The 18583-nt window shown below is 44.5% G+C and overlaps 1 protein-coding gene and 1 long non-coding RNA gene across 13 annotated transcripts in view; one reads left to right on the forward strand and one right to left on the reverse strand.

The window, feature by feature from the left end:
* The window catches only part of LOC310770352, a 516476-nt gene that overhangs the window by 219444 nt on the left and 278449 nt on the right, over nt 1–18583 (forward strand). The gene's annotated exons all lie outside the window — the stretch shown is intronic.
* Nucleotides 1–18583, reverse strand: part of PPARGC1A (PPARG coactivator 1 alpha) — a 629161-nt gene that overhangs the window by 8869 nt on the left and 601709 nt on the right. For all 12 annotated transcript variants that reach the window (XR_014551951.1, XR_014551952.1, XR_014551953.1 and 9 more), the window contains 5 exons: nt 11633–12548; nt 10885–10989; nt 10612–10732; nt 2571–2692; nt 1833–1984 (listed from right to left, as the gene is read on the reverse strand). Coding sequence is in view for 7 of the 12 variants with exons in the window: in XM_083630267.1 (XP_083486393.1) it covers nt 1833–1984; nt 2571–2692; nt 10612–10732; nt 10885–10989; nt 11633–12548 (1416 nt within the window). In the remaining 5 variants the exon portion in view is untranslated. The remainder of the gene's footprint in view (nt 1–1832; nt 1985–2570; nt 2693–10611; nt 10733–10884; nt 10990–11632; nt 12549–18583) is intronic.

Raw genomic sequence — 18583 nt, forward strand, 5'->3', positions numbered from 1 at the left:
TTTGTATTCACTTCCCGCATTACACAAAGCAGAGGGAGAATGTACAAGATTTCAGACAGACAGAGGAATAGCAGTATGCTGAAATCTTAACGATCCCGGTCATTAATTTAATGTTTAAAAACCTCCACACAATTAGACTATTAAGGACGGCTACAAGTGTCATCACACTTAATCCTATTTTTGGTGAAAGAGAAACATTTCCTATCCTCCTGCTTAACCTTTAATATTCAAATATACAGTTAAGAGAATTCATTACAAGAAAAAGGGTCTTTGGATAAACACATCTGAGAAGCCATTTATCAGGAGATTGCTAGCTGCCTTATGTACAGGTGCTGCTGTGGTGATGTATGAAATGGCAATGGTCCAGGATGCTAGGCAGGTAAAGGGTGAGGGACCCCTGGATGGTTAAGTCCAGTCAAAGGCAACTATGGGGTTGCGGCACTCATCTCGCTTTCAGGCCGAGGGAGCCAGTGTTTGTCCACAGACAGCTTTCCGGGTCATGTGGCCAGCATGACTAAACCGCTTCAGGTGCAATGGGACACTGTGACAGAAACCAGAGCGCACCGAAACGCTGTTTACCTTCCTACCACAGCAGTACCTATTTATCTACTTGCACTGATATGCTTTTGAACTCCTAGGTTGGCAGGAGAAGGAACAGAGCAATGGGAGCTCACTCCATTGCAGGGATTTGAACCGCCGACCATCCAATTGGCAAGCCCAAGAGGCTCAGTGGTTTAGACCACAGCGCCACCCATGTCCCCCAGGTCCAGGATGCTATAGGGACTCCCTTCTTCCAAATGATGCTGCCTGTTTCCTGAGATCAGAAGGAGAGGCCCTTCTCTGTATATCATCCATGGTGGAAGAATACCTGTTTCCCACCTTGTCCCATCTAGGGTGGGAAGAAGAAGAGGAGGAGAAGGAGGAGAAGTTTGGATTTGATATCTCACTTTATCACTTCCCGAAGGAGTCTCAAAGTGGCTAACATTCTCCTTTCCCTTCCTCCCCCACAACAAACACTCTGTGAGGTGAGTGGGGCTGAGAGACTTCAGAGAAGTGTGACCAGCCCAAGGTCACCCAGCAGCTGCATGTGGAGGAGCAGGGAAGCGAACCTGGTTCACCAGATTACGAATCCACCGCTCTTAAGCACTACACCACACCGGCGGGCCTTCTCAGCGACTGCACCCAGATTACGAAACAGCTTGCCCTGTAAAAATGCGGTTGGCACACCCCCTTGCTATTTTCCACCAGTTGTTGAAAAATGTGTTTTGATTCTAACTGATGACCTTGTCTCGTTGGCTGTAATTTCAAATGCTGAAAGCCGCAGTAAATGGTTTTTTCGTACCAGAAGCACTGGAATATGAATGTTTTAGTTTTTAAAAAGTGGCTTTATCACAATTTGAAGGTGGTGAAAATATGCGCAGAGGGAATGAGGATTAGCACATGTGTTTCATCTCTAATGCGGTGCTGCTATCTGAAGTCCACTAACTGCCCAAGTGCAGTTCTGCAGTGGCACAAAGAACAAAGGCACAACTGAAATCTATGGTGGCAGGGAAGCAACTTCACAATACTTTACCACAAGCAGAGCTGGGCTCCCTTTTGCTGTCCCCACATGTGGAGAACGTCGAAATGGCAATCTTCCACATTGGCAAAAACAGACCTGAATTTGGTTTAGAAAGCACTTTTGAAACAACTGCAGCTACTTTTCAAACAAGGTCCTCTAAATTTAATTTTTATGGTTTGTTCCAGCTTGAAAAATCATAGGAAGACCCTCGAGTAAACTGAAATTGCAGACCCTACATTCAGCCCCCCCGCCCCAGAAGTAAATGCCATACCTAGGTCTGCATAGTTAGACTTGCAAAATTGCTTTTGTCCACAAAAATACAGTTCGAAGTCAGGTTCGTTGGCTCTGCGCAGTGTGTACCCATTTTCTAGAGCGGCAAAGGCATCACAAGTGTAGCGGTAAGTGATGAAACCATAGCTATCTCTGTAATTGAAAAGAAAACATGCTGTTGAGAATTACAATTAAAAAGTATTAATGCACGTCAACGTCACCATTTCCTAAGAAGCAAGAACTCTACGGGGGCTCACCTAGCGTAAATGCCAACACCACTGCATCCATTCATCAGCACAATTGTCCTGTCAGCCAGCTAAATACTTTTTTCTGGGACATGAAATCTCAACTATAGCAAGATGAATAAATAAGGGGGGAAAGCGGGGGGGGGGGAGGTTTTTTAAAACTTTAGCTTGACTTCTGACACAGCACTTTCTTGTTGCCACGAACTTATGGGCATCTTTCTTTCTTTTTTAAGTGTATACAGGAGTACCGTGGGTTACAGACACCTCAGGTTACAAACACTTCGGGTTACAGACTCTGCTAACCCGGAAGTAGTACCTCGGGTTAAGAATTTTACCTCAGGATAAGAACAGAAATTGTGCGCCGGTGGTGGGGCAGTGGCAGCGGGAGGCCCCATTAGCTAAAGTGGTACCTCAGGTTAAGAATGGACCTCTGGAACAAATTAAGTTCTTAATCAGCGTACACACTTCCTAACAAGGAATAAGGCTAATCTCACCCATCATCCTGTAGATTTACAGTGCACTCCTCAATTTCACCAAAAACTTCAAACCGGTCTCTCAGTTCTGTTCGGGTTGTGTCAGGCCCAATTTTGCCCACATAAATCACACGTCGTTCTTCCTGTTGGAGAGGAGCACATGAAATAGCTTATTCGAAAATACATATATAAAATACACATATAAACATGAGGTGATGTATAACTCTAATATTCTAGTTTAAGACCACCTAATTTGAAAGAGCAGGTCTGCCTTTTATCTATTTTGGGGTGATTTGGCTGACTTGTTATTTGGCAATAGCAGTAAATTCTCCGTTGTCTTTATTCTTTTTTGTAGGGACCAGGTCTTTGATTTTTAGCGATTTTGCATTTTTTAAAAGCGACTTTTATCTGTGCTGCAAGACACTGAAAGGCTGTGTATACATTCTTCTTATATCAAAATTAATTTAAATAATATATAAATTTTAAAGTGCTAAATCCCTTTGTCTAGAAAAGAAATGGGCTGTAGAAAATGTAGCAGATTTGTACACTCCTAAAAATGGAATGAACTGTAGGTTGAGCAAGTTTGGTCTGACTAACTCTCCACGAACATGTTTTGTTCGTATCCTTCTGTCTCATGAGACAATGGAAGAGAGTGCCTTCAGGGGTGAGTTTTACAGTTTTACAGCGCCTGCTGCAGCTGTAGAGACTGATACAGGACAGCCATGTTTTACTGCAGGTGGAGCAGATGAAGGTGTCTGGCGGTGCTGCTGCAGATGCACAATGGTGTGTGTTCTCTCTGAATTCCTTCTAATGGTCATTCCTCCTCTGGTCACTGTTGTGGATTCACAACCTGATTGGCTCCAGACACTGTGTTTTTCTGCAAGGGATTCCCACACAATGTAGTTGATATTGCCAGCCAGTGGCGTCGCAACGGGGGTGGGGAAGGGTTGCGCCCCAGGTGCTGTGTCTGCAGGGGTGACAAGAAGGCACCCTGCAGTGGCTCGCGGTGGAATGAGCAGCCATCGCGCTGCCGCTGCCGCATATGGAGAATCCTTCATTCGCGGCTTGAGCCATGAGCAGAGGATCCCAGTGCCGCTGGCAAACCACTGTGTACAGCGCATGTGTGATGTCACTACGTACGGCGCATGCATCGTACATAGCACGTGCGCCCTACATAGCGACACCCCGCCCCAGGTGTCCCGACGCCTTCGTTCGCCCCTGTTGCCAGCTTCATGTCACACTTGCAGACAATTTTGCAAGGCAGAGTTGGTCTGCCGACAGGCCTGGTTCCTGAAGCCAGCTCCCCACAGAGAATGTCTTTGGGGATCTTGCCACCTTCCATTCTGTAGACGTGATGAAGCCAGCATAGATGTCATTGAGACTGCAAACATGATGGGATTGTGGGCTTGGGAGTACACATCTTTGTTTGAGACTCCGCCGTGCCATGTGATGCCCAAAATCTTCCTGACGCAGTGTGAAGTAAAACAAACCCTGATACCGTGGGGTGGGGGTGGTATCAGGAAACCTATGTGCATGTGTTCACAACTCTATGCTTCTGGTCCCTTAGCTAATTTAGAACTCTGAACATCCCTAGCTACCAGGACCATTGGCCAAGATTGATGGAGCTGTAGTCCAACAACATCTGGAGACCCAAGTTTGAGAAAGCCTGGCGCTGTGGCGGACGTGGGTGGTGCTGTGGGTTAAACCAAAGAGCCTAGGACTTGCCGATCAGAAGGTCGGCGGTTCAAATCCCTGCAACGGGGTGAGCTCCCGTTGCTCAGTCCCAGCTCCTGTCCACCTAGCAGTTCAAAAGCACATCAAAGTGCAAGTAGATAAATAGGTACCACTCCAGCGGGAAGGTAAACGGCATTTCTGTGTGCTGCTCTGGTTCACCAGAAGCGGCTTAGTCATGCTGGCCACATGACCCGGAAGCTGTACGCCGGCTCCCTCGGCCAATAAAGCGAGATGAGCGCCGCAACCCCAGAGTCGGCCACCACTGGACCTAATGGTCAGGGGTCCCTTTACCTAAGGTTCTAGATAGCACAAGGAGTCTCCACTTCCCAGTTCACGGAGCGCAACAGGGCTGGGATGAGTGCACTCAGTCCATGTGTAGAATTCATGGAGAGAGGCAACAATGGCGACATCATATTGAGGGGTAAGTCTCAGAAGAATTGCCAACATATGGTATAACGTGTCAGGAACATGTAAGCATGGTCTCTGTTTCCATTTCATACTCCTTGACTTTATTTTAGGTTATGTTTGCTCCTAATGGCTCTGCCTTGGAATAGGAGGATTCAGCTCATAAATCTGGGAACAGTAAAGATTTGCACATGTTCTGCAATATTCCTCCCCCCCCCATCACACACAAATGTCTTAACAAAACAAAACTTAACTGCGCTGAACCACTTGATAAGAAACAATTTGGTTGACACTAGCTATTGAACCAAAATGACTGACCAGATGGAGCATAACGTAACAGCAGACTTTCTAATACACTTCATTTCAGATAATATATCTGGATTGGAAGCGGGGGGGCGGGGGGGGGAGACCCATAATGTTTCATGCACCAACATTGAAAACGTAATAGAACTATGTGATGGGAATAAATACTGCATATGCTCCACGAGATTTGTCACGAGTGTGATTATTTTTGGCTTCTATTTCCCCTTCTTCTCTTTATTTAGGCTGCGAGAGATAACCCTGCTAAAACTGAACCATTAAAAAAATAAAAAAAAGCTTGGTGAAGTACAATTAAGGGAATAAGTAAAAACGACCAAGGCACAGAAATTCAAATTTGAAACTGAAATGTACCATATGTCCTCCAGTATGCGAGAGCGGCAAAAGATTCCACTAACTATTCCCTTCAACGGCATGCCATTGTGCCCATAGATTGGGAGGCAAAGTTTGTGTTTCAACTCTGGTACAGGCTTACATGGCTTTTCCATAATTCCAAGAGGGTTACAGTGGCTTTCTTTGCCATTTCACTGATATGGGGCCATAAATTTGCAAGGGTGAATAGAAGCCCCACTGCTTGTTCTTAGTAATATACGACATATTACTAATATTACAATATACTAGTAATATACGCCAACTGATGATGGAGGTTCCATTTAACTCCTAGCTAATAGCCTAAACCACAGAGCCTAGGGCTTGCCGATCGGAAGGTCGGCTGTTTGAATCCCCACCATGGGGTGAGCTCCCGTTGTTCGGTCCCTGCTCCTGCCAACCTAGCAGTTTGAAAGCATGTCAAAGTGCAAGTAGATAAATAGGTACCGCTCCGGCGGGAAGGTAAACAGCATTTCCGTGCACTGCTCTGGTTTTGCCAGAAACGGCTTAGTCATGCTGGACACATGACCCGGAAGCTGTATGCCGGCTCCCTCAGCCAATAAAGCAAGATGAGCACCGCAACCCCAGAGTCGTCTGTGATTGGACCTAATGGTCAGGGGTCCCTTTACTTTTACCTAATAGCCTTTGATAGCCCTACCGCTCATGAATATGTCTGAATCCCTTTTAAGGCCACCTAAGTCAGTGGCCATCATAACATATAGTGGCCATGAACATTCCTGCCTCCCATACCCAAGAAATCAAGATAATGTACATAGAGTTTCCAGGATGTTTCCTGTCCAGGCACTGTTCAGATGCAAAGTACAGTGGTACCTCAGGTTACAAACACTTCGGATTACAAACTCCGCTAACCCGGAAGTAGTACCTCGGGTTGAGAACTTTGCCCCAGGATGAGAATAGAAATTGTGCACCGGCGGCAGCAGTAGGCCCCATTAGTGAAAGCGCGCCTCAGGTTAAGAAAGGTTTCGGGTTAAGAACGGACCTCCGGAACGAATCAAGTTCGCAACCCGAGATACCACTGCATCTTAGCTTCACCAAAGTTGCTGCACTGTGTCGCTTCAATATCCTGCTCTCTTTTGTACTTGTTCTAGAAATTATTTTTTAAAAATTGCAAATGCAAGGGACGATCTTATTTTTCAGCAAAGAGGGATTTATAGAAATGTCTGAAGCTCTGTTTCCAACTTCAAAAAAAGTTTTAAGGTTATCTTGCTTTGATGCATCTGCCAATGTTTGATGGCCATGCATGTTTCCAAGAGATTATCCAGATCCCCTATCCCAACATCCACAGATGGCTGCTTTTAGCAAATGAAAAAAAGTTAGACGATGCATGCATGCCCCTCTTTTATCTGGGCTCTTAAGAGTGCATAATCTGAAGAGCTGGTAACACTAACAGTAGGAGCAGTATGGCCTCACTCTGCATTGGTCCACATCACCCTGCTCTGGTAACCATCATCTTCATCATGAATCTATTACAGTCATACCTCATGTTACAGACACTTCAAGTTATGTGTTTTTGGGTTACGGACCGTGGGAAACCTGGAAATACCGGAACGGATTACTTCTGGGTTTCGCCGCTTGCGCATGCGCAGAAGCGCCAAACTGCTTCAGGATGCAAACGCTGTGGGTTGCGGACGTGCCTCCGACACAGATTACATCCGCAACCCAAGGTTCCACTGTAATTGCCTTATACAAAATCATGTCAAGGAATGTACAATAGACACACACACACAAATAATTAAAAATGCAGATACATTTACAACAAAACAAAAACCACACAAACTAGACACTTGTGACAAAGACCTATTTATCTAAGCTGGGAAGGTGTGTGAACAAAAATGTCTTCAATTGTTTCCAGAAAGTGTAGCTCCAGATGTTTTGGGACTACAATTCCATCATCCCTGACCACTGGTCCTGTTAGCTAGGGATGATGGGAGTTGTAGTCCCAAAACATCTGAAGGGCCGAGTTTGCCTATGCCTGGTGTAGGTCGTAGGAGCCTGTCATATCTTGACAGTAATGCTGTTCCACAGAACAGGGGCTGCCACACTTAAAGCCCTGCTCTGAGTTACTGTGGGGTGGGGGGCGGAATTGTGCAGGAGGGACCAATAGTATTTCCATGCTTGCATGCAGGGATATGAGGATGCGAAGTAACCAGGAAGAGAGGGATGTAGGCAAAATGTTGGGGTTTGTCTTTATGCTTAAAAATCTACCCATTTGCGTGTCGAGGTCCCCAAGCCACCCCCCAAATAACTCACAACGCACACTTGATTTTTGTTTAAGGTTTTTGGCATAATTTTGGCCACAACTTTATTTAAATACAAAACCGTGAGTGGTTGTTTAGGCATTGGTTAAGACTATCTGTCCCCCCTGCCTGGGGACAGAACTGACTTCCGGGCACCACCGAAAGACAGTGCGGGGGAAAGCAAGTCGGGGAGAAATGGAGCTGAGTCACAGACCCTCAATTCTCATCCGCATGCTCCCCGAAGGCTTGCCGGCCCTAGTCCCATTCCAGGGATTGGACGAAAAGATGGCAAGCCCCAGGATTCCTTTAACGGAATTCCCTTTCCGCAGCAACCATGGAGGGGCAGGCCCAGCCTATCCTAACCCCTCCTCCACCAATTTATAACCAATGCCTAACCGCAACCTTACAAGTTGTGACGATTTGCTACGCAGTAGGCAAAAACCAAATGGCCCAGCCAATCAGCCAGATGGACAAAATTCCTACCAGGCCCCTGCCCCAATGGCAGACGACCCCATGACAGGCATAGCAAGGTCAATGCAACAACCCCTTACTCAAGGGCGGGTGGGCGGGTGATCCGTTGCACGCAGCAAAGAGAAAGCTCCAGGCTGCGTGCAGAGTATTTTAACATTTTACCCCTCCCACCAAAATTGCAACATAACTTTTACCCCAGCAACCCAGTGAACCAATCACTGCCCCAGGCCATCTTTAGAGACCCTGCCTGGTAACAGAGGGGTGGCTCAGCAGACCCCACCGCAACACGTGCTCTCCATGAAGGAGAACACGCTTTCTGTTTCATTCGTTAGTGAATAAGCATAGCAATCTTGTTATTTCCCAAAACATTTTTGGATGCCTAATGCTGCTTCGGTCAACCTTCAGCTGAAGTCAGTAGTGTGAGGCAGAGGAACACAGAATGCTGTCAGAAAGCACTGCCTACAGAGATTGACAGTAGCTGTCCAGGGCTTCAGGCAAATCTCTACCTGGAGATTCTAGGGACCGAACCTGGGACCTTCTCTACACAAAGCAGATTCTCTGCCCTTGAGCTACAGCCCTTCCTGCTCACCTGACCTCCCAAGAGCTGAGTCACTGATGCTTATCCAGAGGGAGAGGGAGAAGTGGCAGGAAGGTCAGCGCAGTGCAAAGGCATTGGTGCAGCCAGTCCATTGCTCCTGCTGGTGTGTTTGCACTGTGCTGGGCTCACCACTTCACATCTCCACCTCTCCCTCAGCTGTCAGGAGGTCAGGTGAGCAGTGCCATTGCCCCAGCACACTGTCTGGATTTGGAAATGGTGCAAAGCTAGGGTCTTGATGGTGGAGCTTACCAAAAAGAAATTCATTCTTTTATAGCGTAATGGTAAATCGCCAAAAGAAAATGAAAACAACAACAACAACGGCATATGCTCTCTGTCTGAATACTTTAGGCCTTACTCTGCAAATGACAGCTGAAATATTTTTCAAACACATTTTTGAAGGCGCATATGTGAAAGCTTTCACAATCTGCATGTTGCCACTATAGTCTATCTGCCAGTGCTTAGGTGACTTGTATTATTTCTTAGAATCATAGAAATGCAGAGCTGGAAGGGACCCTAAGGATCATGTAGCCCAATCCGCTACATGTGGAAATATGGGGGTTTGTTCAACGGAGTTCATCTTGCTTTGGGTTCTGAGTAATTTTCAAAAATGTGTCTCAAGTCCCAAACGTAAAATATGCTGTTAAGTTGCTACCACTGCCTCGTATTATCTGCTTTGTCAGTGTGGTGTCAAAACCATGACATTATACAGGTTGGGCAAGTGGTGTTGGTGGAGAACAATCACTAGCAAATGCCCCTTGTCTTCTTCCTGCAGCCTGTAGGAAGGCTCTTTCAACACATTCATGTAGCACACCTTCAAATGTTTGTTCATCTAAAGCAGGGGACGCCAATCCTTCAGCTGCTCTTGGGTTCCGACTCCCATCAACCACAAGAGCCATCAGGGTCAGGGATGCAATCCAACATCTCGAAGGGACCCCATTTGCTAGCCTTGCTCCAAAGAAATGGCATAGCCCAACAATGTAGCTCAAATTTAGTCTTCTCAAAACTTCTAACCAGATATAAATGGACCCAGGCTTTGCTCGAGCCATTAGGAAAATCAGAGCTATTGTACTATTGCTTGAAAGAGGCATACAAGGTCAATGCAGGAATGTCAACATCTCGGTGGGGGAGCGCATGGGACAAGAGGTCATATAAGGGCATGTTGCAACTCTTTACAGTGATATTTCTCTGGCCTCACGCAGCCAGCCAACTATTTGCAGCAATAACAAATCCCAACACACACACCCCTAACAAGTCCTGTTTTAAACCTAATGTATAGCTTTCGTGTCACCACGAAACCTCTGCATTTATCCAATGACTCACTGCCAGGGGCAAATTTACACAAAGACTGATACTGGTTGAAAAAGTTATTTCTTTTCTTGGGAAACTTTAGTTCTGTGAGGGAGAAAAAGGGTCTCTAACGAAGTTAAGAGTCACCCAGATTCTTCAGGGGGTGCAACGGCATTGAAATAAGTGAACAACTACCTTAACTTTGTAGCACACATATGCCCCAAGACGAACATCTTAGGACAAAGCACATTTTTGTCTGCATTACAGAAGTTGCTGCTTCTATGGCAGATTTATATATTTCTAAACATCCCATATGCTACAAAAATTTAAGCTACTTTGCTGCTTACTATCCATGACAAAGCCCTTTTCTAATATGTCTTCTAGTGGCTACTGAATGTAGAAAGTGATGATTTACAGTAGCTTTAAAATATTACATTTTAAAGGCAAAGTGAGCATTGAAATGAAAGCACAACTGGAGCACAGGAGATCAGAATTACTGAGAAATGCATGTGAAGAGATTAGTGTGTGTGTTTTGTTTGTTCCATTTAAGGAGAAAAAAGACAGAGAAAAGGAGTATAAAACAAATCTCTTCCAAAATGAAAGTTATCTGCATAGTGCTTACAATTGCTTTCTGCCTCTGTCTCTCTCTTTGTTTGGCCCTTTCAGTTTCCCGTTTTTCATATTCTTTGCGGTATTCTTCCCTCTTCAGCCTTTCATGCTGATATTCCTCATAGCTGTCATATCTAGGAGACATAACTTAATCATTAAAATCAAGTGCCTGAATTTCCCAGAGGTAGAATGAATAATAAAGATTGGGTGTGTTGTTCTTTTGACACATGCAAAAAGAAATATATGTTAAAAATGCGAGACGTATAAATATGGGATGCTACACTACCTGGGTCTATGGCTATATGGCGATCTGGATCGGGATCTTGAATACAAGGGAGAACTTCTATATGCCAGGGGTCTACAGTGACTGGACTCATGATAGTAGGAAGATCTGTTAGAAGAAATAAAAAAGAACATTTGTCACTGATTGTAAAGGATGAGTTATCCCCAGCTTCCTACGGCTCACATCTATAGCTTCTTTCTATCTGCTGATAAGGTTTTGTCATAATATGTGCATTTCTTAGCCACCTAACAACAAAATATGCATTGCCTTGCTGCCTCAAGGGTCCAACTTGTCTAAGATTCTGACTCCAGCAATGGCAAGTTATGTGGCTCCATTTTGACGTACAAGTCAGGCTCTGCGTATTGAGAGATCATGGGGACTTCACTTAGCTTATCAGAGCTCCTATCCTTTAAGAGACTTATCTTCCGCAAATTTCAACTGATCTAATAATCCAACAACCTCTAAGTTAGTTGACCATCAGCACATGTTACGGGAATGAATTCCATAATTGTGTGGGAAAGTATTTCCTTTTGTCTGCCCAAGTGATTTATTTTCTCTCTGCAAATTCTGTACTGAGATAAGAATAGATGACTGAGTTAGCGACTGTCAACCTCGTTTCGTATGAACTGTAACTAGCTTAGCATCGGAGAGGTTGCTGATAAAAGGTTAGCACAGCAACTTCCTGCAAGCGGGCAGTCAACTCCCATCACACCGCTTGTTACCGCTCAGAAACTTTCTTCCAATACAGTACCTTGAGGAGGATCTACTGCACGGCGACCTTGATCTCGATCGGGAATATGGAGAACGGGAACAAGACCGGTGCTGAGGAAAGGACCTCGATCGAGAACGTATCCTTTGGAATCTTTGAGAAAGGAAGGATTTGGGTGGAGACACTGAATCTCTGCATGGAGAGTTAAGAGATGAGCAAGAAGCCGACAGGTCAAACAAGGAGTAGGCTTGCGTCCCATCCCACGACCAGCACAGTTTGTCACTTTCATCTTCGCTGTCATCGAAAAGACCTTCCATTGTGAGTCCTGAATTTATAAACATAGGTAGCTTGGAAAATTGTTCGTCACTATAATTGCCGTTGTCCCTCAGTGCACTGGTTTTAGTGGTCTCTTCTTCAAAAACAGCTTGGCTAGGGTGACCAAAATGCTTATTGAGTTCGGCCCGGATTTCCTGGTCTTGGAGCTGCTTCCGGCTGTTGCACTGCAAATCCTGCCTGTTCGCCTGTGAAGTCTCTCTCTTGTACTGGTCACATTGTTCGAAAGAAGAACAAATATGGCACCACCGCTCAGGCAAGCAGCCTTTCAATTGGACTTGTCTGGACTCCTCAAGCTCCTGGGATAGGTTGATGCGTATTTCTGTTTTCGAATTAACAGACTGACAGTAGTCATGGTCACCAAACAGCCGCAAACCAGGCCGCTTTGTCTTCCTCTCCTCATGACCGACAGACAGCACAGTTGTTTTACTAAGTTGCGCATACAGCTCTGACTGTTCCGGACCCTTCCGAACTAAGTTATGTCCTTGAGAGCTGGAAGACTCACTGCAGCGCGGTTTTTTGGAAGGTGGCATAACAGTCTTGCATGACGACTTTGGCTTTGGTGAAGTCCGAAAAGGGTTGTCTTGGTTGGCTTTGTGAGGAGGGGTTGTAGGCGGAGTTAGGCCTAAGAGGAAAGCAAAGCAAAAACCAACCAAAGTTGGTTAGCATGTGGGTTCTACCCTAACTTTCCCCAAAACACCTTCATGAGGCCCCCTCCTGTTGCTTCCCTGAAGCATATCCTCAAAACCCATCTTTTCCACGAAACCTTTGCCACAACCCCTTATTTGCCTATTTTATGTGCATGCAGCTACACCGAACACACAGTCTTCTCTAGTTCACCCTGGCTTCCATCTTGCTCACCTCCCGCCATCAACTTCCCCAAGTTGAAATTTAGATAGAATCTCAGAGGAAAAGATTTATCATCTTGTTGCTACTCTGTAATGTGTTATGAACATTGAGGGTGCTATATACATAAAGAAATCATGTTCATTAAAATGAATGAATGAAGCAAGCAAGCAAAGACACACACACACACACACAACTAAAAACAAAACAATGCTTTTATTTACCCCTTGCAACATAAAAAGTGATGCTGATGATACTAAAAGTCCCTTCTGTTATTACCTTTAGTGGTGTGGAATAGCTGCAGCATGGATCCTGTTTGCACCACTTGGTAATGTCACGAAGTCCTAGATCACAAGGCAGAAGCGAATGTTGTGGTTCCTTTCCACACCAGCATTGTCCCCCAAAGTAACTGGAGAAACACTGGCATGAGAAGAACCAAATCATGGGCTCCTCCCACATGGCCTTGGTCTTCAATACTACCACAGTGATGTGGGAGGGGCATGCATTCCTATGGCTCCAAAGTTGCTAAAAGAAGTGCTTTAAAAAGGGCTTCCGAATGTATATCAGCACAGGCCAAACCAGAAGCTTCTTTAACTGCACATGGGGAAGGGATCTCTTATCTCTTCCCTTCCTAGCCTCAATCACAATGAAAATCATCCCAATACTGCAAAAGGCATTGCAAAAAAACCTCCAAAAATCTACCATGGGTATCAATGGAAGCTTTTTTTTCTTATTTGCTTAATAAATTATTATTATTATTACCACATGGGGGAAATCAGTTTTCATCAAGATCGTGGCTGGGGGTGAAGGGGCAATCCTCTCTTCACCATATGACACAGATGCACTGAGAATTGGGGCCCACACGCATAGCAATTATTTAAGAAAACAACAGCAGATGTGATTGGTAACCACACAGCTAAAATAATGTCTAAGGAATGTTTATTCCTTCAAACATCAAAACCAGGATGCATCAAACACTATTGGAAGTGGGGGTGGATTTTGATTTTATTAATTTATTTTCTTATCAGGTTTCTGGACTATTTGGGTGTCCTCTCAATAGATAGAGAGTTTGAACTAATTTCAGTGATATTCATTATACAAAGTTGATATTGTAAATTGTAGATTTAGACTGTAAATTTAAAACACTGTCAGTCTTCTCCACCCAATCCAACTATTTCTAAAGCTAAAACAATCTAGATGACAGAAACATGGAGTACTTCAGTAATAGACAACACAAAGAGATGCAAGACCTAAAACTGGCCATACAATTTGTAGCAAAGATTCAGGTCTGCAGAGCTCAATAATTCAAGAAATCCTTGCTAATATACAAATAATAAAATATTGGAAACCAAACAACAAGGTTCTTCAAAAACAGAACAATAGTGAAACTGAAACGGCAACTAAATACCCAAATGCCAATGAATATTACAAAGGAGAGGCTGAAATTTACTTTGTGTCGAGCAAATAGAGGATTAAGTAAATAAAGAGGAGACAAATGTCAGATCAATAACTACCAGGTTCCCCCGCTCTCCCTGCACACTATGATGTGAATTTACTATGCCAGATCTCTTTGCAGAGATGAAAGATCACACACAGCCACGCTGAACCACCTAGAATGAAAGAAGGCAAAGCTTTCATCCCACTGCTGATAGTTTTGTGTAGCGGATGTCTGCAACTCTTTTTGAGTTTCTTTCAGGTTCTATAAAAGATTATGTTAATCGAATGATTTTTAAAAAACAAAATGTTGGGAACTACATCTTCCTAGCTGAGAGGCAAGTTAACTGAGAAGCTAAGTTGGGTAATGAAACAAGCTGTTTTTCTTTCTTTTTTAAGGAGGTTCAGAAATTTGCATCGATGCAAATGTTCACTGAACAATCAAATAGTGTCCAGGGGTAATTTAAGTCTTGTTATTCCTACCAACAGCACAGGATTGGCTTAAATAAAGCTGTGCAGAATTGTATTTAACTCTGGTGCTTTACTTTTACAATGTGGAAACTGAAGATCTCTAGTTCAGGTAGGCAAATTCAAAGAGGAACAGAGGTGTTACTTTGGAAAAATAAGACAAAAACCCATTCCACACAAACCTCAGCCATAACCTACAGCATTCCAATGGCCAGTAACACAGAGAACAGCTGTTAGAAATGTTCAGTTTCAAGAGCAACACATAAGCATCTCACTGACTTGGAGGCATCCAAGGTGTGTCTCAATACACCAAGCCACCACATAACAGCCCAAGGCCTCTATGGGTCCCTAACAATAATCCAGCAAACTGCACAGCCATGTTGTCTCTGCTGCGGGTAGTGTGGCCTGCCCAAGACATTTTGGCACCTGAGGCAAACCACAAAATGGAGTCCCCACTGCCACGGAAGATGTGGGGACTTATAGCCTACATCAGGAACAAGGGGGTCTAGTTTAATCCCTCAAGATGCAATTTTAAGGTCTGTGAAAGGAACTGCACTGACAAATGGAGGGAACAATATTGTATTGCATCAGGAATGTTACCTCAACAGAGGTATGATCAACCACTGATCAGTGCCAGGCCAAAAGAGAGACAGTGAGAAATGTGTATAATCTGCAGAAGACAGAGCACTCTTCAGTCCAAAGGAACTCTTTTACCCTTCAGTGAAATAATTGGTTCTGCTTTTTCTAATTTTTTGCTGATGCTCCCCAAAACATTTTAATATATTATAGATGTTTTTGCTGGTCAGTTTGAGCCAAACTGGGCAAAAGATGTGAAACCTATAGCTCCCGCAATACGATTACATATTTTTGGTTATTTGGCTCTTTTTTTTTTTTTACATAGGTAATGCGGTGTTTGGGGAAAAGCTATTTGTTGATGAAGGTCAACATGACCAATAACTTTATTAGAGTCATAGGCTTTATGAAAAAAAGGCTGCCTCATTTATGCACCTCAAATGATCATGACTACCTGTTCTAGCCAATGGACTATTGAAGGGTATTGTCTGGTAAAGTTGGCGAGGCTGCTGTACAGAAGGGCTTGCAAGTATCTGTTTTTAAACAAAATAATAAAATCAATCACCACTGAATTTCTCCTAAAATAATAATACTTCCATATCATTAGTAAAATGTGCAAAAAGGAATAAGGTGAGATGAGGAGCACTATGTTTAAGGAGAAAGAGAGAGAGTCAGTTGGGGAGCCTTAAAAATTAAGGACTAGGAACTAAGCACAGGAACTTAACAACTCACGTATATTAGATGCCTTTTAAGTTGAAGTGAAGTTATAAATGCACACATAAGCAAAATGAAAGCTAAACAAATTAATCCCCACCCACCCACATCAAGAAAATAAGATGGGCATGAAATCATATGGTTCTGAGGAAACAGAATGTGCATGTGGGGAATAACTCTTTTGAGAGCTTGTCCCTTTCTGACAGAAAGCTAGAACAAGGTTTTGCTGGCTGTGCCGGTTTTCTATTTGCAGGAAGCTTTCCACATAGGGGAGCATTCAAAATTAGACCTGCCTCCAACAAATGGCTACAAAATTGAACCTGCAAACATATAAAGGTAAAGGTAAAGGGACCCCTGACCATTAGGTCCAGTCGTGGCTGACTCTGGGGTTGCGGCGCTCATCTCGCTTTATTGGCCGAGGGAGCAGGTGTACAGCTTCCGGGTCATGTGGCCAGCATCACTAAGCCACTTCTGGCGAACCAGAGCAGCGCACGGAAACGCCGTTTACCTTCCCACCGGAGCGATACCTATTTATCTACTTGCACTTTGACGTGCTTTCGAACTGCTAGGTTGGCAGGAGCAGGGACCGAGCAACAGGAGCTCACCCCATCGCAGGTATTTGAACCGCTGACCTTCTGATCAGCAAGTCCTAGGCTCTGTGGTTAAACCACAGCGCCACCCGCATAGTGAGCCAGTATTTGCTATGGCTTCCCAATGAGTGTACTGTCAGGAGCAAACCCAAGTTTGTCACTAGGAAGGCTCCCCTGGATTCTTGGCAAGGAGGTATATCAGTGCTCCCTCAAAGGGGGGAAAAACACCACACTTCACCACAACAGGCACATTAGAAATTACTACATTTTATGCAACCCAAGAACTCGAAGTGTCCCAAAGTGTTGCAAAGTGAGAAGGGCAAAAAAACCCAACAACCCTGCATGCCTTTGTGTTGAGGTGTGACAAGGATGGGAAGTTTCTCCTGTGTATGCTCTTGCTGTGGCACCACACACAAAAACGTCATATACTCCACAGTTTCAAGCCATCTACCTTAATACTGCCTTGCCATTTCTTTTATTGCCGAGCTCCCAGCTGTTGTCTAATGACTTTACACGGATTAATTTCTGGAGTGAATTTTACACACACACACCCCTGGACCTGCACCCTTGGCGGGGGGCTGGTTTTACCAACCCCTAAGAACCCTAAGAACACCTCGCGGGTGGCGCTGTGGGTAAAACCTCAGTGCCTAGGACTTGCCGATCGAAAGGTCGGTGGTTCGAATCCCCGCGGCGGGGTGCGCTCCCGTTGCTCGGTCCCAGCGCCTGCCAACGTAGCAGTTCGAAAGCACTCTTAAGTGCAAGTAGATAAATAGGGACCGCTTACTGGCGGGAAGGTAAACAGCGTTTCCGTGTGCTGCGCTGGCTCACCAGATGCAGCTTTGTCACACTGGCCACGTGACCTGGAAGTGTCTCTGGACAGCACTGGCCCCCAGCCTCTTAAGTGAGATGGGCGCACAACCCTAGAGTCGGACACGACTGGCCCGTATGGGCAGGGGTACCTTTACCTTTAAGAACACCTCTGTCACCAGCGAAGAGGGGGAATGTGCAATATTTATTTAAGTAAGGAGGAGAAAAGTTTTGCATTGGTACTTCTTTCCTACCTAGGACCAAACTCTACCCACTTCCCCTGTATATAAACTTTGAGAAAATTAGCGCCATATTTATTCACAGCGAGTATCACGTCTGCTTTGCCTTTACTCTAATCACAGTAATCTGAGTTCCATCTCATGCCATGATCCTAAATCAATAGTGCTAAAACATTCTGCACCCTTTTGGATTATTTCACGCTGGCTGATTTTCTCTCTGCAAAATGTGTACATTTTGGCGTTGACAGTGCAAGGTATATTCCGTGCTCTCTCTTGAACTTAGCAGGTTTTGACAGATTTATGTGAGGACAGATGGCCATTACAGGCTGAAGGCTGACAAGAGGCAGTTCAGAGCATTGTTAACACACTTGCACAAACTCTCGGCAGTGCGGCACTGTGCAGAATGTAATTCAGACTATAGCTTTTTTATTGCTGCCTATTTTCCTTTGTCAAAAGCGCCTGCTGTGCAGAGCAACAAATGGCTGCCATTACCCGGGATGTAATGGGTGTCAGACAAATCACGTAACACAAACAATCAAGAGTATGTAGGTCATATTTCAACAGAGCACAACCTTAGCAATATTTATGATTACTGCATTGAAATGTGCTCTATAATAAACAAGTACCTCTACATCACTCACACTTATGTACTTCTGCACAGCAAATCCAGTAGACGTGGTACATGCACCACAACAATCCTTCCTTTCAAACACCAGCCTTTTAATTTTGTGTTGTTTTGAGGATATTCCTTCCCTTCCCTTCCCCGCAACCTCGTCCTCGGCTGCAATGCCACAGTACTCTCTTCTGCATAATGGAAAGTATCCAAATAAATATGGAGGTTGCAGGTCGAGTCAGGAGGGTCCACACACATCTCTAATTTGCAACCAAGTTTTGCCTAAAGCAAACTTTCAAGGCCACCTTTTTAAAGTTTTCTTTAAAAGGTCTTCCCTTAAATTGAATGGCCTTTGCAAATGCTACAAGGACAATCC

Source organism: Podarcis filfolensis (genome assembly GCF_964270895.1).
Source record: "Podarcis filfolensis genome assembly, chromosome: 9".
Lineage (NCBI taxonomy): Eukaryota > Metazoa > Chordata > Lepidosauria > Squamata > Lacertidae > Podarcis > Podarcis filfolensis.